The following is a 23407-nucleotide window of genomic DNA, read 5'->3' on the forward strand; positions in this document are numbered from 1 at the left end:
CTGAGTATGCAGCAATTACTACCTTGTGTTTGGGTGGCCCCACTTCACTGCCAAACCATACAAGACCACCCAAGTTTGGTATCAGTTAGAAGGAATGGTGATAAACAGGGCACTGCAAATCAACCTAAAAAATGCAAACAGAGTGGTTCTGCTTCCGTATCCCAAGCATGCCAAAAAGCAGCCCTGCCTTCCTCCTGGCAAGAAATGGCATAATTTTGAGCAAACGCATCAGATTTCAGGCTCCCCCCGCCCGCTAGTTTCTAGAGCTCATGGTTGCAGGAAAAACAGTTGCATCCAGCAGCTACAGCCTGTTCCCAGCCACTGTGGAGCTGTGTGCTCTGCCTGCAAGTAGCTACAGCCATGCCAGCCAGCTTGTACAGGTCCTAGTGCTTGTGTTAAGTGTCAGTGCCGAGGCCCACCTGTGTCAGCAGGGCAGCGTTGTCCTTCAGAGAATTAGAAACCATCTGTTGGGTAGTGTCCAAATGGGTCAGGAGCTGCCCAAACTGCATGGCTGCAACAGACAAGAGCCAAAGTCAGGGGTGGAGGCAGAGGTGGAGGAAAGACGGTTCAGCATCAGTTTGTTCACCGGGGCAAAGGGAAGCCCAAACATCAAGGTATCCCCAAGATCAAATCTGCCCCTGCCTGTTTCACAGGCAAGCCTCGTTCTGATCCAGAGGCGCCCAGGGGCTCACCTTGCTCATGCAGCTGCCGCACAGTGACCAGGCGCTGCACCACCTCAGGGAGGGCGCTGGCCAAAGGGCTCCAGCGCTGCACCATCTCATGGAGTTGATGCACCTGTGGGGGGGGAAGTGGATGGTTCTGAGCAAAGATAGACATCAAGTAGGGACTGGGTCTTGCCTGGTAGGCCGATCATCTCTCCACCCCGGTAACATGTGCGTTCACGCTCACACACAAGCGGAATCAAGTTGGGCCCTAGAATTTCACGACTTGGCTAGTGATAGCTAAGGACAGTCAACACAGGCCCAGTGCACAAATTGTATATGTTCACCCCTAGATGACGGCAGCACCACGTAGTGACTTGTCTGTGTTAATGAACCAGCACAGAACTAAAACCACAGTCAAAACATTCTCGTCACCTGATGTTGCCTCAAACGCAATGCTCTTCAATGCAGTTCAGTTCACACAATCAGCTGCCAGCCATTAAGTGTTGAGTGATAAATTATGCCCATGTGCTTGTGAAATAGCCCTAAGAATGTAGCAAGCCAGCCTCAAATGTCACCCCCTTTTTTCTTCCTGAGGATTCTCGGGCACAGAAAAGCTGCTGTGTCCCAATGAGGACCTTTGGGACTTCCTGAAGGGCACTGATCCTATTGTCTTGCTCAGAACATCAACAACGGAGAAACATCTACTTTGTTTTCTGTCCTAGAGTTGACAAAACCCCTTATGAATCCAGGAAAGCAATGCCCCTTTGCCACCAGGATCAGGAATCACACTGACCCAAGGCGCTTCAGGCATCCATCCCACCAGAATTTTGCTACTCCAAGTTGCTACAGTCACACCCTGGCTTTGGTTTAGCTGCTGCTGTGTCATTAAGGAGGAGCAGGGGCATCTCTGTATATCTACATCAGCAACCATAGGCCAGTGCTGCCATGACTTGGGTCCACAGGTACAAATACATATATGAATATACAAAGTGAGTTTAGCATGCGCCCAGTTACAGAGAAGCAAAGGAATCTGACCTTGCTTTGGGTGTCAGCATCCTCCACTGCGGACTTGTGCTTGGCGATCTCATTCACCTTTCCCAAGACGCTCTAGGGATGAAGAACTTGCTGTTAAGAGCTGGGTCCTGCCAGAACTTCCAAAATCCCTGCCCCTTTCCCAAGCACAGTCCAAATGCTACAGCTGATAAGAACCCTTAGAGTCAAGACCTACCTGTAGTCTTGCCTCCACCTGGTCCAGGGAGGCCACGTCTAAGGAGCTGACTTTGGCCTGTAAGATCTCCACGGTTTCCTATGGACAGGATGTGAGATGGGACATGCATATTAGAATAAATACCAAATGCCTACAAGTAACACAAGTTTGGTTGGCTAGTGCAAATCGATATGTGGAATTTAATCCCTGCTCTGATTTTGACCTCTCCTGCCTTTGTCTGCCTTGACTTACACTTCCATGCAGCTTCCATGATATCAATGCAGCTTAGCCAATGGTAAGTCAACAGCTAGCTGTCAAGTGATATGAAAGGTTTGATTCTTATTTTGACCTCACAACAGTCCTGTTAGGGAGGCAACAACTGTTCTAGGCTTACTGACTGGGGAACTAGGCTAAGAAATAATGGCTTGTCCAAGGCCATCCAGTGAGTTTACAGCTATTTGAACTCAAGTGTCCCACAGACCTAAGTCCAACACTCTATTCTGGACTAAATTGGCTCAACATGCAGAAATGATTTTTTTAATGCAAAAGTCTCAACGTTTCTAAAAACTGGAACTATGTTTGCAATATTACAGGACTACTGAGTGATCAAAAAAGAAAGATTAGGGCCCAAGTGAAAAATAAATTGGGCTTAGAATCAGACTCCTGAACTGCACTGCAGACTTCTCTGAAAATGAAATACTAACACAGCCACCGATAGCAACATAACTATGTCAATCGCTAGAGCAGCGTGCGGAACCTCCAACCTGTGGGGCACCCCAATCCAGCCCATGGAGCCTCTTTGGGGTCCTCTGGGGGTGGAGCTTGGGCACCAAGCCCTGCCCCCTGGAGAAATCCCCTCAGATGGCATCCCCTGCTCTTCTCCCCGATCACAGCAGGGTTTCCCCTGCTGGTGCACATCAGCTGCCTCAGTTGTGGGAGAAACCCCACTGTCATAGTGAAATCCTGGCTTAGAATCTTGTCCCCCAGATGTTTCAATGCACTTCCTCATTTCCACCTCATGTGTTTTACACAGACACACATCATACAGCACCTAATGTGGTCTCGCAGCACACACAGAAGAAACTAACACATGCCCTCATGCCCAATTCTTAAAAGCAGACATCCTCTCTAATTCCCTCCCAATCCCTAAAGGCATAGAATATTTACAAGATCCAGTCAATGCCTTACCATAAGACTGGCTCCCTGCAGTCCAACAGACAGAGGATTCTAGGCAGAGAAAGAATGCATCATCATCATCAAGTATAGTGCCAGGCAGCCTTTGGCAAGGATGTCATAAGGCAAGTCTGCACGGCAATGTAACGTCACTCTATCGTGCACTACAATAGACATGAGGCTAGGGATGTATGAGAATTTAGTTTATGTTTGCAAATCATGCAAATGTGTTCTGTTTGCAATCCCGAAAGCAAACTCAAGCAGGAGAACATGTTTTCCGAAAAGGTTCACAAACTCCCGGATATGTGTTTGTGCTCAAAAAATGTGCATTTTCAAAAGTGTGCATTTTCATGCTTTGCTTTATGAGGGAAGAGTCTGCATTTTTGCTGTGCTTTTAAAGAATGCAAATTTTCCCTGTTCAAAATGCGCACTTTTTGCTGTTTGAGCAAAATGAAAAAAGAGCACAAAAAATGCGGGAAATGAGGACAGATGAGCTTCAAATAGATGTTCAGATAATCTGGGCGATTGTGAACATCGCTTGTTCGCCCATCCCTACATGTGGCATCAGCACCTTAGCATGGTACTGCCTCCAGTCCACTGAGGTGGAGGAAGAGAGGGAAGTAGGACTGAGACCCAACTCTGTGTCACAGCCTGAACCACAGGCCCCTCTGCTCTTGCCCAGGAGTGCCACAAACTCAACTGGCTGTACTTCTCAAATGCGTGCCACAGGTTGGCCATGTACAATTCAACACATTACAGCCGGAAGCCTCAAAGTTCCAGCGCTCTGGTCCTGCAACCATCCCCAGGCATTACACCTTCTGAACAATTTTCCAGCACTCTCTTAAGACCAAACTAGATGCAATCCTAAACACATGATTAGAAGAACATTGGGGTTTTATTTTACTTACTTATTTAATAGCAGGCACAAGGGAGGCCATTTTTAATGGTACTTCCACATTCAGGGAAAGGAGATTTGTGAAAATTGGGGGGAAGGGCACGCTGCTACAAGCCCTGGAAAAGAGCTCCCATTAGCAGGAATGGGAGCTTTTTGTTTTAAAGGTTAATAGCAGCATTGTGGCAGGGGGAGGGATCGTGGCTCAGGAGGACAGGGTTAAACCTCCCCTCCATCCAAACTGCAGTCCAGATGAAAATCACCTCCCCAGGGCCTATTCATTTTTCACTAAGAGGAAAGAAATCCTCTTCCCTCAGCAGCAGCTAATGAATGAGGCAATGGCTTCATCATCACCACCAACTGCTATGACAACTGTTACCACTGCCCCACTCACTGCCATCTTCATCATGTATCCAGCACTTCCACTGCCCCACCTGTCTCACCTGTACATCCTGCTCACAGCGAATTGTAGCTTCCAGCTCAGCCAACCGTTTCTCCAGTTCCACGATCTAGACAGACCAAGATTAGCATCATTCTGATTGGCAAAGTCCATGCCTCCCAGAGATTAGCAATCCTTCAGGGTTGAGTGCACTTGCTTCATGGAACTGACCACAGGAGGGGTCAGACATAGCTCCTGTTTGCAGATGCAAAGGCCAAGCTGATGTACATGCCAAATCCCATAGACATTAGGGAGGCTCAGGAGTGCCAGGCCTGCAGCATCCACCTCACTCCCTTAGGCCAGGGTAATATTTTAGCAGCAGTCACAGAGGATATTTCACCTATGATTTCAGCCTGATTTGCCATTTCCCTTGTGCACATATGTACCTGCGAGTCAAGCGTTCGTGGAGCCGTCAATCTTGCCCAACCCTTTATGATTCAGGTGTCCTGCCCTCTTTCTTTAATTTTATTTTTTAAACTGGCAAACGTATGTTCACATTCATCCTTTACCTTATTACAATCATTTTAAAAAACTTGTGAACACTTATAAATATGGTTTATAATTGTAAAACTACACTGCAGATTAGGGTGTTGGTGATGTCACAAGTACTGACCAATCAGTGGTGTCCACAGCAGGCTTTTCCACATTCAACACTGCATGAGCCTGCAGAATATATTTTTTTCAGAGTTCGTCCCTGGGATGAGAAAGTCATCTTTGGATTGAATACAACAAGGGCACTTCTAAACCAGCCCCACCATTCTACAAATGTCCAACTCATCACCTTAAGGTATTTCCTTGTAATCTCTAGAGAGGTTTCAGAGAGCAAACATGTCCCATTCTTACCTTGGCAGCCTGAGAGAATTTGTCCTGCTCAGGCCGAGAGTGCAGTTCATAAGTCACTGTATTTCCTGGGCCAGCTGGGGCTTTCGCAGGGCTCTTCCCACCTGCAGGAATGGCTTTAGTGGTCCTGGCTGCTTCCAGTTGCATGAGCAAGCGCCTAAGTTGAAGAGGCCACAAATGATGGGTTAGGGTCTCAAATGACTACACTCGTTGTAATGGCTACTACTTGCTGTTCTGGATTTCAAATCACAGATTGGAATAATATGGAGGGGGAGGAGAGACAAGCATGGATGTATTTATTTACAGTATTTATAGGTGGCGCTGTAACAAAGTTCTGTCTCCCCTTTGCACTGGGATGATATGATTAGCTTGGTCATTTATGCTTGTAGCCAGTGATGTGTAGTGAAAACTGTTCCACTTTTAGAAATACACTTGAATACAAAAAAAGTCAAATGAGCAACTGGAATGGGTACAATACCAGTCAAAACTAAAATCCAGGTTGTAATTCACTTTTTTCCAGGTGACTATCCCTAGAAAGCACATATATTTATGCACACAGCTCTTCAGGTATGCTAAAATGAGTATGTTAACAATTTTCACTGCCTACATTATTTCTTAAAATCTAAGTAACGTAAGAGAAGCGCGTGCTATTGAGTTGACTTGCCTTAAAATATTTACAAGTATTCCAATAAACATTTCCAAGTAAATCTTTTAATTTGTTCCAATGTAACATTCAAACCACATTAAGTGCACTTTATTGATTTCCCCTCCTAATCAAATATTTCAGTGCAACTACTTTTGACTATGGGGAAAAAACATCAGCTATTTATACAGCATGTAAAATTAATGAGACATAATTTCTTACTCAACAAGTCAGACAAACATGCTAAAATCAGATCGCCATCTATTTAAGGCAGTGGAAAATTTTCCAGACAATTTCCCCGATTCAGTTTCTTTCTTGAAAACTCAAATTGCTACTTGTAGCACACAGTGGTATGCATTATGCCAGTTTATCTGTGCAGATAATCTAGCCCAGGGGTGGGCAACATGAGCCCCATGTGTCTAGCCCCTTAAAGTGAAGGCTGGACTTGATAACTTCATGGTCCCTTTCAGTTCTGATCAAAATCTAGGCCAGCCTTCCCTAACCTGGTGCCCCCCAGATGTTTTGGACTTGTTGTTGTTCAGTCGTTCAGTCGTGTCCGACTCTTCGTGACCCCATGGACCATAGCACGCCAGGCCTTCCTGTCCTGCGCTCTCTCCCGGAGTGTGCTCAAGTTCATATTCATTGCATCGGTGATGCTATCTAGCCATCTCATCCTCTGCCGTCCCCTTCTCCTTTTGCCTTCAGTCTTTCCCAGCATCAGGGTCTTTTCCAGGGAGTTTTCTCTTCGCATTAGGTGGCCAAAATATTTGAGCTTCAGCTTCAGTATCTGTCCTTCCAATGAGCACTCAGGGTTGATTTCCTTTAGGATGGACTGATTGGACCTCCTTGCGGTCCAGGGGACTCGTAAGAGTCTTCTCCAGCACCTCATTTCGAAAGCATCAATTCTTTGGTGCTCAGCCTTCCTTATAGTCCAGCTCTCACAGCCATACGTTACTACTGGGAAAACCATAGCTCTGATTAGACGGACCTTTGTCGGCAAGGTGATGTCTCTGCTTCTTACTATGCTGTCTAGGTTTGCCATAGCTTTCCTCCCAAGGAGCAAGCGTCTTTTAATTTCAGGGCTACAGTCACCGTCTGCGGTGATTTTGGAGCCCAAGAAAGTAAAATCTGTCATAGCTTCCATTTCTTCCCCTTCTATATGCCAGGAAGTGATGGGGCCAGATGCCATGATCTTCGTTGTTTTAATTTGAGTTTCAAACCAGCTTTTGCACTCTCCTCTTTCACCCTCAACAAGAGGCTCTTTAGATCCTCTTCGCTTTCTGCCATTAGGGTGGTATCATCTGCATATCGGAGGTTGTTGATAATTCTCCCGGCAATCTTAATTCCGACCTGTGATTCATCCAACCTGGTGTTTCTCATGATGTACTCCGCATATAAGTTAAATAAGCAGGGTGACAATATGCAGCCTTGTCGTACTCCTTTCCCAATTTTGAACCATTCGGTTGTTCTGTGTCTGGTTCTTACTGTTTCTTCTTGACCCTCGTACAGGTTTCTCAGGAGACAGGTAAGGTGGTCTGGTACTCCCATCTCTTTAAGAATTTGCCACAGTTTGTTGTGATCCACACAATCAAAGGCTTTAGCGTAGTCAATGAAGCAGAAATAGATGTTTTTCTGGAATTCTCTTGCTTTCTCCATGATGCAGCGAACGTTGGCGATTTGATCTCTAGTTCCTCTGCCTCTTCGAAACCCAGCTTGTACTTCCGGTAGTTCTCGGTTCGCATACTGCTGAAGCCTAGCTTGTAGGATTTTGAGCATCACCTTGCTGGCATGTGAAATGAGCGCAATTGTGCAGTAGTTTGAACACTCTTTGGCATTGCCCTTCTTTGGAATTGGAATGTAAACTGACCTTTTCCAGTCTTGCGGCCACTGTTGAGTGTTCCAAATTTGTTGGCATATTGAGTGCAGCAGTCCAACACATCTGGAAGGCACCACGTTGAAGTCAGCTGATATAAGCACTCCTGCTAAGTGCAGACAACCCCCCCACCACACCCCAGAGAGAGAGAGAGAGAGAGGGAAGGAGGGAGAGAGGTGTATCTGGCATCAAGCTTGTCTGGAAGTCTACACTCTCCACCTTCCAAGACCTTGCCCCTAATCTGAGGTGCAAAGAGCCTGGCTGCAGTGACCAGGGGTGAGGGACACACTCAGAGGCACTCTTATGAAGACTTCACCTATCTTTCAAGGCTAAGCCTTGGCACTGAAAGCAGTGTCTGGGACTAAGCCCTGGCTCACCTGAAGTGCCTACTCCATCATGACTTACTTGGCCAGAGCACCATCGGGATCTGTCAAGTTGATGGCCGCATCTGGCCCCAGCAGTTTCTCCAGGTGGGTGGAGACCAGTTGCTGCTTCAGGCCGGCCACCTGCTTCGCAAGCGCAACTGGGGTCAGTTTCTCCTCAGCCGTGGACTCCTTCACGGTGGTCTGTGGGAGGAGGAATAGGACCATTAAAACCCCAGATTCATTTGGCACAAGTGTATCTGATCCCTTTGCACCAATACTAACCCCAGTTTTAAAGCGGGTAGGCTTAAGGCATCTGATGAAGCACTTCATTTTACATCCAGTCCCTAGCAATGGAACAAAGACTGGGCCCGGACCAAAAAGCTGTGTGGGTCCAAATCATAGGGTCCACAGTGGAGTTGCAAGGTGACAGAGACTTCCTTCATCTGTCCCAGCAGTAGGCATTCCAGTGCCCTCCAGATATTTTGGTTTACAACTCCCATTATCCCTGGCCACTGCCCATGCTGGCTAGGGCTGATGGGAGTTGTACACCAACACATCTGGAGGGCACCAGGTTGCCTGCCTGAATCTATTTTAAAACCTGCATGGGGAGACTCTTACCTTGATCTTCTCCACTTCAGCAGTCAGCTCCTGAACTTCATGCAGCAGACGCTGGTATTTCTGCTGGGGAGTCTCTTTCACACCCAGTCCTTCCCCTAACTGAAGAGAAAAGACAGATTCCCTAGTCAAGAGCAATGTTAGAATTCTGGAAGCTCCTACTGCAGCTGGCATAAGTCTATTTCACACCAGCTTCTGGGGCAAAGCTGCCTTTAGAGCAGCCTCCCCCAACCTGGCACCCTCCCGATGTTTTGGACTACAACTCCCATCAGCACTGACCCTTGTCCGGGGTTGATGGGAGGCTGTAGTCCAAAACATCTGGAGGGTACAGGGTTGGAGAAAGCTGCTCTAGAGAGAAGTTTTCAAGAGGGAAATTCTTTCTCCCCTCACTGTTACAGACTTTCTTTTCAACTGGGTCACTCTCGATCTTTTCTCTAAGAGAATTATTTTCTCCATATGCACAGGGTAGATGGCTGCATTAACAGTTACAGTTTCATGGTTGCCATGTGTGTGAGCAAACTGGATGGATCTGAATACAAATATAATTAATTGCAAGCAGGTGTATTCCCCCACCCCACCCCGAAGGACTTAGGGGGAAAAAACTCACTGATGCTGGCAATCAGGGAAGAATTTCCTCCTGGTTCAGACTGGCCAATGATCCTATTTGTTTGTTTTTAAAGTTCCCCTGCAATGCATGGACCATGCTGTGGTCTGGACTGAGGCATGCTGTGGTCTGGATTGCCTATGCCAGTGGTGGCCAACCTTTTTAAAAGTGTGCAACAAGTTAAGCATAAAGTAGGAGAACAGAATCACTCTAGTGCACACTTCAACGCAGCCACAGCATTCCACCACCATGTCTAAGGATTGTTCTGCCTTTAGACTGCTGAGGCTCATAACCATGAGTAACACAGCATGGGAGGGACAGGTAAGAGCTATGCCATAATCGCAGCTCTAGTTCAAGAATGCCAGAAATCCCTGCTCCCTGTGCCACTTGTGGAGCCAGTCCCATCAGCCGGCCTAGGCCAAATCTGTGGAGGGTTTGAGGGGTGGGTGAGCTTGCCTCATGGACTACACAGCAGAGCTGGACTGCAAGGCTGCCCCTTTCAATCTGATCAGCCCAAGCAAGTTAGCTACTTACAATTTCATAGTCTCCAGACTCGTAGCCAGTTCTTTTTGATTTGCCAATACAATCAGAGAAGTCTAGAAAGACATAAAAAGGAGAAAAGAAATGTTGCATTTTGGGACCCAATGAACTCCAGTTTCATATATTTTTCCATAGGTTAAGCGACAGGATTTGCTGTTGCAGAACAGTGTTCTTTTCTCATGAGCTCATGTTTGCAGAATGAACCTTTCTATCATCTTCTCATATATTCACACCAGGGCTGGGAGGCCTGGCTGCACAATCGCCCATGTGCCCTAAAGATGTTGGCATCCATAGCCTGTAAGGGCCAGTATTCAAATTGTAAAAGAGGCCATGTGGCTTGCTCTAGTTCAGAAAGACCACAAGAATCATCATTAAAGGGCACCCTAACATGCAGGATTCACAATGTAGCTGACAGAGAAACACTGAAATCATGTGAGGGCTAAACTACAGGTACGTTAATTACATAGCATGCAGCCGATCCTCACAACTTTTTTTACTTCTGTGCACAGGGCTGCAATCTGGATCAGGACCACTGCATGCAGGTAGGGGAGGTTCAAACCTTTGCACCAAGTCACTTCCCATCCTAAATTTGCCCCCCACACACATGGAGGGGGTTAAAAAAAGAAGAGAAAACTCCATTGGCACCAATGGAGTTTTCTTTCTGCCTCGACGTGCTTACTCTAAGCTAAAACAATCTGCGATGATCCGCTGCACACTATGTATTTAACATACCCTGTAGCTTAGCCCTGAGTTGTACTTTCACACACATTTGTAGGCAATGACATATATGAATGACAGACACCAACAAAAGCAATAAGATATACACAATACGCAGCATGTACCTAACCACTCATAAAAGCACAATACAATAAATAAAACAACTGTATTATTGTAATGTACAGTAATATAGCATCAGGTTATCTTTTAATGATGATTCTTGTTGAGGATGGTTTTGATCATTCCTCCCATCCCGCCCTTCTTTTTTTTTGCTGCATTCTCAAGTTCAGGGCAGAATCTGGATCTATGGTTCTGCTCTGCCCTAGACATATTCTAAGCAAGGGTCTGTGGCAGCCTTCCCCCAACTTGGTGCCTTCCAGAGGATTTGGACTTCAACTCCCTTCAGCCCCAGCCAGCACGGCCAATGATCAGGAATGCTAGGAGTTGTGGTCCAAAACCCCTGGAGGGCACGAGGTTAGGCGAGATGGGTCTACAGAAACAGATATACTTACCTAGTCCTTTGGTGCCCACTCTCTTGTCCTTAAATTTGTCATAGGCTGCATTGGGATTGACTATGATATGTTCCACACTGGTGCTAGTCAGCTCCTCCTGTGCAGAGAGGGAGACAAATATCAGAGAACCTGGCCTCGTTTTCCTCTTCTTCCCCCACCAGTCCTCCCAGTGTTGCCCGGCAGTTTCCAAGAAGTCATCACAAGGGCCCAGCAGAACTGAGACACTCCACCAGCAATTCTGACAGTTCTTGGCAGCCCTGGCATAGGGAAGGATCCAATGGCACACTACTGTTAACGTTGCGCTAACAGAAAACGATCGCTTGCGCAACCTCATTAGCACTTCCTAGTGTGACAGCTTTCCTGGGAAACCTGTTGCGCTAACAAGCACCGTTGACATTGCACAAGTGACTCCCACTGGGGCAACGTCAGCAGTGCTGGTGGCAGTGCACTGTCAGAGACTTTCCCATAAACGTTGCAGTGCTATTACCATTTTTAGCCTATGAAAGTTAACAATGGTGCTGATATGAACAGCACAAAGCAGTTGGGCACACTGGACATAGCTGCTGTCAAAAATGAACTTTCTCCACCTAGGTCGGATTTAAATGAGTCAGCTGGGGGGGGGGGTTTCCCCCTGGACCACATGACTTGCCTCACTTGCTTGAGTCCCTTGAAGCAAACTGCTCTTGGCATGCTGCTCCTGGATTCATTGCTGCCCTACTCTGTATACCACAGTGGCCTGCTATGCCTGTTATATAGGCTGATCTATGTCAGGCCTGATATTCAAAGGATTTGGTCTTCAGACCAGAGGTGTGTGGGGGAGGAGGTTGGACTGGATGTGGTCTCTAGTCCCTTGAGGACCTACATTCACAAGTCTAAACAGGGATGGTCACATGGACAGGCTTTAGCAGAGAGCATGAGTGACCTACAAATGTGGAAGAAAACCCCGCAATTAAGCTTAATACATTCAAATGTTGATACTGGCACAAGTTTAAGTGTCTGCATCTTCAAAGCACATGCCTTGGCCTCCAAATGCTGACCAGAAGACTACCAGGAAAACCAAGATTAATACTGCTGTTTAACTTTGGCTACACTCATACAGTTATTTAATAAACTCTGCTCCTACTCCTGAATTTTCCGAAAGATGAGTTAAAGGATGGAAGGAAGAGTCCCCTTTAGGGCAGTGGGAAAGGCAGTACTTCTGGATCCTGAACTGTTTGTTCAGGTGAATGTATCAGAGCAGGGCTTGCTCTACTTCTTAGCAGGGTAAAGCAAAGGACTACGAACACATGTATGAACGCATAAGTACTATTTAAAAATAAAGAAAAAGCCTGATGTACAAGAGGTGAGGAAAGCCTGTGGGCTCACATACCTCCTTGGCATGGGAAACAAATCACCAATGCAGCATTCAAATTCTTGGCATGTATGTCTGTAACTAGAGATGTGAAGGCCTGGGAAAAAAACTAGAAAGGGGAGTGTGTGTTTCTAAGGATTTTTGAAAAATTGGGGTCAGACTGTTTCCCCTCAAAATTTCCAGTTTCCCCCCAGTTTTCTTCCAAGCCTTCACATCTCTACCTGCAACACACATTGCAAAGCCTGGTTCACACTGTGGGTGAAAAACCTGCTGGGACCACCCTTAGAAGGCAACATTTGTCTTCACAATCAAGGACCCCTAGTGTGCTAAATCTAGTACTGACAGCAGAGAGAAAAAACCACAGCCCACCCCCACCGGGAAGCATCACCGCCTTGCAAGCTAGAACATCTGTATGAAACCAGAGCACTCAACGATATACTTGTATCAGCTCAAAATGATGGAAGCAAGCATGTTTACATGGAAGACTGAGTTCTTTATGATAAGAAAAAACAAAGCAGTTGTTACATGGCCAGGCATATATTCGCCTGATAACACTGCATATTCTTTAAAACCACTGAGTGGGAAGGATTAAAAATTCCAGCTGGCTGAGCTGAGGGAGATGAAAGGGAGGGCAGGGCTGTTCCGCCAGCCCAGCTGAAGACCTCCGCCATGAAGGTTCCTCCTCCCTCAACTATTACCATCAGCAGCTATTCCAGCAGGCTGTATGGAGGGAGGTGAGAGAGGGAAGTGGGGACATTCCACCAGCCCTGTATTTTTCCTCTTCCCTCCCCATTCCTTTTTCCTTGTGTACCATGAGGTCTTGTTTAATTGATCATGTGTAAGCTGCTCAGGGAGCCTTTTTGGCTGAGGAGCAGCATAAAAATACAGAAATAAAAAAAAACAAGAATTACGTAACAGGACTAACAAGCCATCTGATCTTGCGCGAGGGATTGCTATAGCCCCCACCCCTTTCAAAGCAGAGGGGAAAAAATCAAAAAGGGAGAGGGGGAGATTCAGATTGTGACAAAGTATCTTTCAGTCTCCAACAAATACTAATCAAAGTAGCATCCCCCACCCCTGCACGTTTTCCTTCCTTTAGGGGAGCATGGAAGAGCCAATTACAGCAATCACAGTATGGGAACTGCGAAATTGGTTCAGATGGGGAGTAATTATATTGTGTGAGTGTGTGTGGCAGAGGCAGGGTGCAGGGAGAGATGGGACAAATGCTGAATAATTCACCACAGGATTTGCATTAGCTGTAATCATTCCAGGAGAAAAAGTGACGTGCACGTTCCAGAAGCATGTGAGATGATGAGGGCATCCATTTCCAGAATATTCAGAGCCTTACCCAGGCAGCTGCAAACATAGGTTATAGCAGCCTTCTCCAATGTGGAGCCCTCTAGATATCTCGGACTGCAACTCCCAGCAACCCCCAGCCAGCATGACCACTAGGGATGATGGAATCTGTAGCCCAACACATCTGGAGGGCACCACGCTGAGGAAGACTGGGTTACAGGGGATCAGATTGGTTCCATCTATCAGAAGAATTTAAGAATAGCCTGTGCCCGGCCACAGCCTCTCCCAAACAGGGACTTTTGGAAAGGAGCAAGACATAAAAAATACACAGCAGAAACACGAGGTGGAGCTAGGCTGACATGGTGGTTTTACTACCGCTCTGCCAGTCAATACAGGCAAAGGTTTCCTGCAGTGTGCGCAATTTAAGTGAGAGGTTGCCTCGAAATTCAAGAGGGTTTCTTTCTTGGCAAAGGCACACGGCTGTTAATGTAGGGCCTGACAGAACCAGAGAGCTACCCGAACTACAGGCAGCTCGAGGACAAGAGCTTGTGGCCCGCTTGGCATCAGTGGGTTCAAGGAAGCCAAGCTTCATGGATCCTCGCTGTCTCCAATATCCAGCACCTTGCTCCAAGAGGGGGGCAGTGAGGGAAGAGAGAAGGCCAGCCCCGCATGACAACGCCTGCCCTGCTAAGGGGTGGCAGGCAGCCATAAATCAATGAGGCATCTCTCAATTGTTGTAGCTGGGCGCATTCATTAACCGGGCACGGCAAGCTGTTGATAATGAGACACACCTTTGTGCCATATCCAACACTAGGCCTCACCAGCAGCCCCCCACACCGACTGAGGTGGCGATCAGCACAGACAGACACCCTCTGGCATGGCTGCTCTCGTCATCTGGCCAATTAGAAGTCAGAACACAGCTCCTTGCCCCAGCGCTCTTTCCCAGCTCCCTCACTGGAAAAAAGAGGGTCTCTTCCAGTGTTGGCTCCAGGTTTTGGAGGCAAGACGGCCTCAATGAGTCTTCCTTCTCAGTGCTATTGTCACCAACTGCTATTGTTACTTATCTCCCCCCCCCCCCAATCATTGCTACCATTGGCTTGCTTAACAGGCAGAGAGCCAGGGAGCAAGTACTGTTCCTTCTCACTAACACCACTCTCTAGACCACAGCAAGAGGTGGGTGAACAAGCAAGTGGCAAGGGTGAAGAGGAGAAACTCCAGGCGGGTCTTGTCAGTGAGCCTCTGCTGGAGTGCGGGTCCTCGACAGGTGCCCAACCATGCCTACACTTGACACTGGCCCTGGTCCCTTCTTACTCTAGGACAGCGTTGCTCAGCGTTGGGAGTCAGAAAGCTTTGCCATTTACCACAGGCAGCCCTCTCTTCTCGCACTAAGTGCTAGAGAGAGACGGGCACTCTGCCAGCACTCTGGAAGCAGCATGGTGGCTGTAATGGGCTCTGATGGGAAATCTATAGCTGCATCAAGGCCGGGCTCATTTTGAAGAACTATTACAGGAGCCTCAAATTCCTGCTCCCATCTCCCTTTGCTTCCTCCTATTAAAGTCGCTGGAAGAGGCTGTTCTCAAAACAATGGCAAAAAATAGCTGCATCAGATTAAAGCAGCTATGAAATCATGGCATGAGGAGGTAATTGTGAGAAGCAACAACAAGAAGAAAAAGTAAGCGCCTCAAGGCAGGTGAAATCTGCATGGCAGATTTTTGAAGGTTAAAGAAAGGACATCTGAGATCATTACATCCTAGGATTCCTCACTCCCCAAATTGTATGATGTTGAAAATCTCCATTCAAAGCAACGCCAAGATGAAGCCTGAGAAGACTTTATCAGATCACTTGGGACTCCACTGTATACCCTTGCAAACTGCTGAACTATCATCTGTATTTCTCATCACAAGAAGCTATTTTTGTTATCTCCAAATCTGACAGAAAACTGTTTTAAAATAGTAATTCAGTGGAAAATCCACAAATGGTATTAAACATTTAATGGAAAATTATGGTACTGTAATGATGCCAGAGGTGACTTTTCCTCTTATGGTAGTTAGATGCATGAAATCACAAAAATATAATATGGTATCCATACCAACCAATGAACTGTGTTACCTAGGTACAGATTACTCCTGAATCCCTTAATGTATCTATTGAATTATATACAAGATAAACTCTCAAAATAATAATATGAACTCATTTTATATTTATTGGTGGCAGCAAAACTGCATATACTAAATATTGGAAATTACATACCGAACTTACCAAAAAAAAAAAGATTAATGAATGTCTGGGAGCCAAATTAGTAACATTAACAATATCTAAAAGGTCACCAATTAAATTATGGACTGCAAATGAGCTGTGGAGATCAGTGATTTGTTATATAATGCTAGAATATCAAATGGATAAGAGGATTGCTACAAGGGATGAATCTAATATTAAACCAATAGTTTAATACTTATTATACTCTAGGTATATTTTGCTATATTATTTACGTGGACATGTACAAATAACATACTTGCTGTTGATCTTTAGTGTATGTTAATTTGTTTTTTCTTCTTTATTAAATCTCTACTTAAAAGAAAATACTCAACAATCCCAGCAACAATGCCAATTGAATGTTGGGTTGGTACCAGTTATGCAGAAATGTGGATTATCTTTGCCAGTGCCGTCTCTATGTTTTTGTAGGTCCTTGGGCCAGACACCCTCAATGGGCCTTCCTTCTCACAGTCATTGTCACCTGCTCCTCTCGCTCTTCCTCCTCTTCCTTATCATTGCTACCACCTGTTTGCCTGACAGGCAGAGAGCCAGCACACAGGGAGGCACTGGCATCTACTGCTCTTCCTTCTCACCACCACTTTTGTCTGGATCAGAATGAAAGGCAGATGAACAAGCAGATTGCAAGGGTGAAGAAGAGGAGCAGTCCAGGGAGCTCTTGTCAGTGGGCTTGGATGCGGGCTTTCAGCAGGAGCCCTACTCTTGATGCCAGCCCTGATCCTTGCATTGCATCTGCCACACCATTATAAACAATGTCCATGTCAGCCTTAAAGACAATGGCTTGCCTGGTGGCAGGCACTCTCACTCCCAGCTTGCAGGCTAAATGGATCAAAGGAAAAGAAGGATGCCTCCAATGAAGAGACACAAGAAAAGCAAAAGATTCCCCCACCCAAGAAACAGGGGCCTATACCACTAGTTCAGCGAAGCACAGAGCTCAGCTGGAGCACATTTACTGGGCAAAGGCAATGCTGTCTATGCCTCTTTTGGAAGGCTCAGTTCCTATATCAAGAATCAAGGTGCTACAGCAACAGGCATTACGAATCTCTTTAAATGCCTATGTATTAAACAATGCACATTCCTTTCTTCTGCTCAGGACGCACTCCTCCAGGTTTTTGGCAAGGTACTTCAAACTAAAGCCAGCTTTCTTTTGGCCTGTCTTCTAGACTTTGACGCAGCTTTCACTATGTGTCCCAAGTTAAACATTTGTGTGAAGGTAACATTAACACCTATACTACAGCCACAGTTCCACTTACCTCAAGGGAGTAGTATTTAGTGGAAACAAGACTGTTAACATTAATTAAAAAAGAACATTTGGGGGGTTTAGTTCTGTTTTTTTGGGAAGCTATCACAAACAGTGGATTTCAATATGAATTCACAGAACTGGTCTGGGCAAGCTCACATATGAACTCAAGGCTGAGATGTTTGCAAAGGGTATATGTGTGTGTCTTGAATTTGTTTGTGAGTATTGATAACTAAACCTCCACAGAGCCTTCACCTGCATGCAAAAGGTTACAGACAAGTTGTTAAGGCATGGAGTTCTGTTTCTGTGCTAATGCCTAAACTAGTAATTTTACAGCTGTGAGGTTGGACACACCAATGTGCTACTTAAAATAAATGAATTAACAGCTCTTGCAAGCCCACCCACAGAGGAAGATGCTTGCTCCTTCTCTGCAAGACGTATTACTCCGACTTTGCCTCCTTCCATCCAGAAGTACATGGTGTGGGCTCCTTGGACAGCAAGTAATGTTTGGTGCACCTCCCACCCCAATTCTCCTTTCAGAAAATCTTAATTTTGGAACTACAACAAGTAATGTAAATTGCATCCTCTATACCTGGAATAGGCAACTTGGTGCTCTCCAGATGTTTGGGACTGCAACTCATAAAAACCCTGAGCACTGGCTGGGGCTTATGGGAGGTGTAATCCAAAACATCTGGGGGGCACCAGGTTGCCTACCCCTGCTCTATACTAATAATGAACTCATTCTCTGACTGTAGAACCTAACGCAGCCAAAACGGCACTATCTATACACAAAAGGGAGGTGTCAGCAGGCTTAGAGGAAGCCTAAGGTTTGCAAAAGAAGGGAAAAAAATATTTAGAAAACAAACTAGGGGCAGGTGACCCCAAAACTGGGCATGCTCAGTTGTCACAGAATGCTGGCTGACTCTGGTAGGCTCTGGATGCCTCTGCCAGGTACAATTCTGGTAGGCTCTGGATGCCTTCCTGCTCTGGATGCCTCTGTCAGGTGAAGTGGGGTGGGTGGCTACCAAGGAGAGGGCCTTCTTGGTGGTAGCACACTGGAAGTGGAATGCCCTGGCCAGAAAGGCTTGCTTGCCACATTCTTTATGGGCTTTTCAGCACTAGATGAAAGCTTTTTTGTCTCTCCTGAGTCTTTTAAAAACCTGTGATGTTACTATTTTACACCACTGCTTATGTATTGTGAATTTTTTCCATCTCTGCTGGAAATGTTTAATACTGTTTTATGATACTGTATTTCAACTTTACTTTATTACACAGCATTTTAATTGTATTTCATTATTTTATGTTTGTAAGCCACTCAAAGAACAGTATTATTGGATAGCCCTGTATAAAAATACAACAAATAAATCTTTATGTCCCAAAACATTCAGTTTGGGTTGACTTTGATAAATTGGCTTTGTTCATACACTTAGAGCCTCATGTGGCGCAGAGTGGTAGGTGGCAGTATTGCAACCGAAACTCTCCCCACGACCTGAGTTCGATCCCAGCGGAAGCCGGGTCTCGGGTAGGGGTGCACGAAACCCACTTACCTGGTCTCGCAGCTTTTCGCGGTGGGGGGGAGGTGCTTCGCTGCTCTCCCCCCGAAGTTCAGGCCGGGGGGGGAGGCTTCCCGCCTCGCCCGGCCGAAATTCAGGCCGGGGGGGAGGCTTCCTGCCTCGCCTGGCCGAAATTCAGGCCGGGGAGGAGGCGCCTCGCCTCGCCCGGCCGCGAAATTAAAAGTTAAAAAAAAAAAAAACGCCCCCGTGATAAGCTACATGACGATTAACGTAGCCTATCACGGCTAGATCTGCAAAGTCAGCCGTGATAGGCTACGTAAATCGTCACGTAGCCTATCACGGGTGACTTTAAAAAAAAAAAAGTGCGTACGCAAATGGCGGCCCCCATAGGGAGCCGCCATTCGCGTTCCTTATTTGGTCACTATTTTTGCCATAGTCTACGTAATCTTTACGTAGACTAGAGCAACCAAATAAGGAACGGGAATGGCGGCTCCCTATGGGGGCCGCCATTATCCGTACGCGCTTTTTTTTTTAAGTCACCCGTGATAGGCTACGTGACGATTTACGTAGCCTATCACGGCTGACTTTGCAAATCTAGCCGTGATAGGCTACGTTAATCGTCACGTAGCCTATCACGGGGGCGTTTTTTTTTTTTTAGTTTTATTGGAATGGTGGTGGCGGCAGCCGGTCGAAAGATCGGCTGCCGCCCCTGCCCCTGACGAAGACCCGACGAACCACCGCTGGGACCCGCCGCCGGGAGGGACATTCGGCAAAGGTAATTCCCGTCGGGGGGGGGTGCGGGGGGCGGGGGGGCAGAGAATTTCTCCCCGAAACTTGTTCGGGGGGCCAAACACGTTGGCGCTCAGCCCCCCGAAGTTTCGGGGAGAAATTCTCCGCTAACCCTAGTCTTGGGTAGCCGGCTCAGGTCGACTCAGCCCTCCATCCTTCCGAGGTCGGTAAAATGAGTACCCAGCTTGCTGGGGGAAAGGTAGTCATGACTGGGGAAGGCAATGGCAAACCACCCCGCTATAGTCTGCCGTGAAAATGCCAGAGAAAGTAGCATCCCTCTAGGAGTCAGCAATGACTCGGTGCTTGCACAGGAGGAACCTTTCCTTTTTTTCATACACTTATCTGACTCATCTCCATATTGAGGGATCAGAATGGAATCCCTCCCTAGGTCAGACCAGCTTGCAACCTTGATTATTTATTTATCTGTCTTCTCTATAGAGGGGAAGGGGAGAAGGTAGGTCTGGATCTACTGGTAGATCTCTGGTAGATTTGCAGTAGATTGGCAAGAATTTCTGACTCCCAATTGTTTAACAATAGCAGTAACAAAATGACTCCCCACCCCTCACTCCAATTATACTGCTGAACTGAAGAAAACTCAGGGCAGAGTAGCAGGAGTGTATTTTTCTGTAGAAGGACTGCAAGCTCCACTGCGTTCTGGTACTCAAAACAAAATCTTGGGCTCAGCATTCTTTAATTCTACGTGTACGTCTTTTGTACCAGGCTCCGGTTGGTGGATCTCAGGGTTCTAGTTACATAGGGGAGGCCAGAAGGTAGATCTCCAGATGTTTGGGGCTTCAACTCCCAGCATTCCTGACCACTGGGCATGCCAGCAGGAGCTTCTGGGAGTTGAAGTCCCAAATATCTGGAGATCTACCTTCTGCCCTTCCCTATGCTAAAAAAGAAAATAGATCCCACAAGCCTGAAGACTGTGCACCCTTGCTCTATGGCAGCCTTCCCCAACCCCATGCCTCTAGATGGCTAAACTACAATTCCCATCAGTCTCAGCCAGCATGGCTAATGGTCAGGGATGATGGGAAATGCAGTTCAAAACATCTGGAGGGTGCTAGGTTGGGAAAGGCAGCTCTACGGTACAACTCTACAGTACAGGCTCTCTTGCTCAAGTAACTGGACGCTCTCTACCCTGGTGCAAGGCCACCTTGCTAGCTCTTGCTAGCAAGGGAGCCAGTGTGGTGTAGTGGCTAGAGTGTTGGACTGGGAGCCGGGAGATCCCGGTTCTAGTCCCCACTCAGCCATGGGAGCTCACTGGGTGACTTTGGGCCAGTCACAGACTCTCAACCCAACCTACCTCACAGGATTGTTGTGAGGATAAAATGGAGAGGAGGAGGATAATGTAAGCCACCTTGGGTTCCTTGCAAGAGGAAAAACGGCGGGATATAAATGAAATAAATAAATACTATGATCTCACTTATACGGACTACAATATGCATGGGGGCCATTATGTGTAGGAGTCCTACTTTGGCATCACAGGAATGGATTTTACGACCATGCAGTCTTTTTCAATCCGATGACTTTTCCTCATGCAGACACATTTGGAGCATTGCACACTGTTGTGGTCACCCCATCTCAAATCTTATTTATTGCGATGGAGCTAGATATATGGAATTAGCAGAAATGGCTAAATGGAATCTCCATGTTCAAAGGTGACCAAAGAGCCATTCCTAGGTGTCAACAGCGGTGGCTTCATGTCTTGCTTGTGGGCTTCATGTCACTCTTGGGCCACTCTTGGAAACAGAATGCTGGAATAAATAGGCCTCTGGTCTGATTCACCACAAGGCTCTTCTTCTGTTTGGGGGAGCAGGCGGGGGGCATTTGCTGAAAGGGAATTCTGCTCTGAAATGCTAAGACCAAAATGGCATTGCATTCCAGTCATTTGCCAGCAGTTAACTCAAAATGGCATCCTGCATTCTACCTGTATCAGATTTTGCCTTGTATCAGAGTGCTATTATCAGAGTTTGACCTGAGCTGGCTCAGGCAGAGCATGCTGGCAGATTTTGGATGCCATGAAAAGGTCATTGAATTTATCAGTAGATTTTTATTTTTTACTGTGATGGTAGGGAGGGGAGACATTCGAATTTTCTGCCTCAGGCAACAAAATGTATTTGGCCAGTCCATGAGAAGTTTACAGTCACGTAACCTTTCTTTTTCCCACCCCTCCAGGGTGGAAAGATTTGGCAAAGACAAGATGTTAGAAGCTACTATTCCCAACACAAATACCGAAGCAGACGGAAGGCGAGGCTTCTTACCAGCTCCTTGCGTTTCCACCAGAGATGGAAAAAGGCAAAGGGGAAAAAAGTTAAGGGGCAGGAGGAGGGAGAGAGGGAGGGGAAGGGAAGGGAAGGGAAGAAAAGACAAAAATTGTATTAGAAGGTTGTCACATGCACTACACAGCAAAAGTTCAAACATATTTGCTACACAAGAAAACCCACCTTCTGCCAAGTTTGACCACCTTTTTTAAAAACAAAAAAAATTTCAGCACCTTTGGTGGGACCTCTGGGAAGGCCACAGCAAAGGGGGTTTCTTGAGAAGGAGATAATGAAGTTAAGATTGAGTGGTTACTGGGTTAAAATGACAGCAGGAAGATATAAGGTTAAGCTGCAGTACTTGCATACATGGAAAAATGGGGTGGCGGGAGCCACAGGTAAGGTGGCCAGCATGTTAGCTATGGCAAAGAGCCCAATCCTCCTCCTCCTCACCTGGCACTCAGGCTAGAGAGAGACATGTTCTCAAGGCTTCCTAAATGTTGCCCATTTCGAGACTGCTGTGCAGTGGGGTGGGTTAAATAATTAAAAGGCAAACGTGTTTTTGCTGCAGATTCAGATGGTGCCCGCTAAATCAAACGCAAAAGGCCCAAGATTTCTCAAGAAGGCATCTGATGGTAATTATGGAAAGCAGGTGTGGGAGGAAGAGATCTAGTGGAAGAACACACTCCCTTCTCTTGAGCTTGGGAAAATGAGCCACCCGTTTGTAAGCTGAAAAGTAACTATGGCTCTGGTGGAAAAAAGCAAACACCAAACGAGGTAAAGAAACTGCAGGGGTATACTTTAATTGCTTCTTTCTCTCTGCCCACTGATATAGCTGAGGCTGAGACGAGATGGAGAAGGAATGATGCCTGCTCCATTCCCATTGAAGTTAAACAGGACTAAAGCTGCAGATACCTCAGGGTTGCATTAATTCTGTCTGCTTTCTGATCTGTTTCCACCAAGAGGAAACATACCTTTGGAGGAAGCTGTGCCGGCATCCCCTGCATTGTTTTCTTTAACTTACAATGCCTTTTTACAACGGAAAGATAGCTCAGGGTGCAGCTCTTCAAACATGAATGCACTGCATTGGGAGAACTTCAGAGGAGCTATAAAGGCCTTGAAACAGATGGAATAAAGACTCTCAAGAGGCAAACTCTAGAGCAGCCTTCTCCAACCTGGTGTCCTGCAGATGTTTTGGACTATATCTCCCAGCATTCCTGACTACTGGCCATGCTGGGCTGGGGTTGATGGGAGTTGAAGTCCAAAACATCTGGAGGGCACCAGTTGTAACTTGCTCCTGGGGCAAAATAAGCCTCTGGCCAGCTAAGTCTCAGTCTCTCCCAACCAACAAGGTCAACAAAGCACTCAATGTATTACAACTTTGAGTCAAACCCCAGCTGAGACAATGGACTGCTGGGCACTCAGGAGCAAGCCAATGGCCTCCTTCTGCCTCCCTAGGACACAGGAAGCTGCGACTGTTGCTACTTCAACAAACTGGCCTGGGGGATTAGCCAGGAATGCCAGCAATGTTTTTCTAACACCCCTGAAAGAGAGTCATTTCTCCTTTTAGAGTGTTAATCCTCCTAGATGCCTGACTAGC

At 46.6% G+C, this 23407-nt stretch overlaps 1 protein-coding gene across 5 annotated transcripts in view; it reads right to left on the minus strand.

Moving 5' to 3' along the window:
- The window catches only part of DCTN2 (dynactin subunit 2), a 65228-nt gene that overhangs the window by 2497 nt on the left and 39324 nt on the right, over positions 1 to 23407 (minus strand). For 4 of the 5 annotated variants that reach the window (XM_084836626.1, XM_084836624.1, XM_084836623.1 and 1 more), the window contains 11 exons: positions 11086 to 11182; positions 9851 to 9912; positions 8716 to 8814; positions 8138 to 8298; positions 5220 to 5373; positions 4381 to 4446; positions 3061 to 3099; positions 1894 to 1971; positions 1701 to 1772; positions 693 to 795; positions 420 to 511 (listed from right to left, as the gene is read on the minus strand). In XM_084836626.1, the coding sequence (XP_084692752.1) occupies positions 420 to 511; positions 693 to 795; positions 1701 to 1772; positions 1894 to 1971; positions 3061 to 3099; positions 4381 to 4446; positions 5220 to 5373; positions 8138 to 8298; positions 8716 to 8814; positions 9851 to 9912; positions 11086 to 11182 (1023 nt within the window). Of the gene's footprint in view, positions 1 to 419; positions 512 to 692; positions 796 to 1700; positions 1773 to 1893; positions 1972 to 3060; positions 3100 to 4380; positions 4447 to 5219; positions 5374 to 8137; positions 8299 to 8715; positions 8815 to 9850; positions 9913 to 11085; positions 11517 to 23407 lie in introns of those variants that run through there. The other variant, XM_084836622.1, reaches the window with a different exon arrangement.

The sequence above is a fragment of the Heloderma suspectum genome, chromosome 2 (assembly GCF_057233095.1).
Source record: "Heloderma suspectum isolate Gila_16-S chromosome 2, 16-S_ref, whole genome shotgun sequence".
Lineage (NCBI taxonomy): Eukaryota > Metazoa > Chordata > Lepidosauria > Squamata > Helodermatidae > Heloderma > Heloderma suspectum.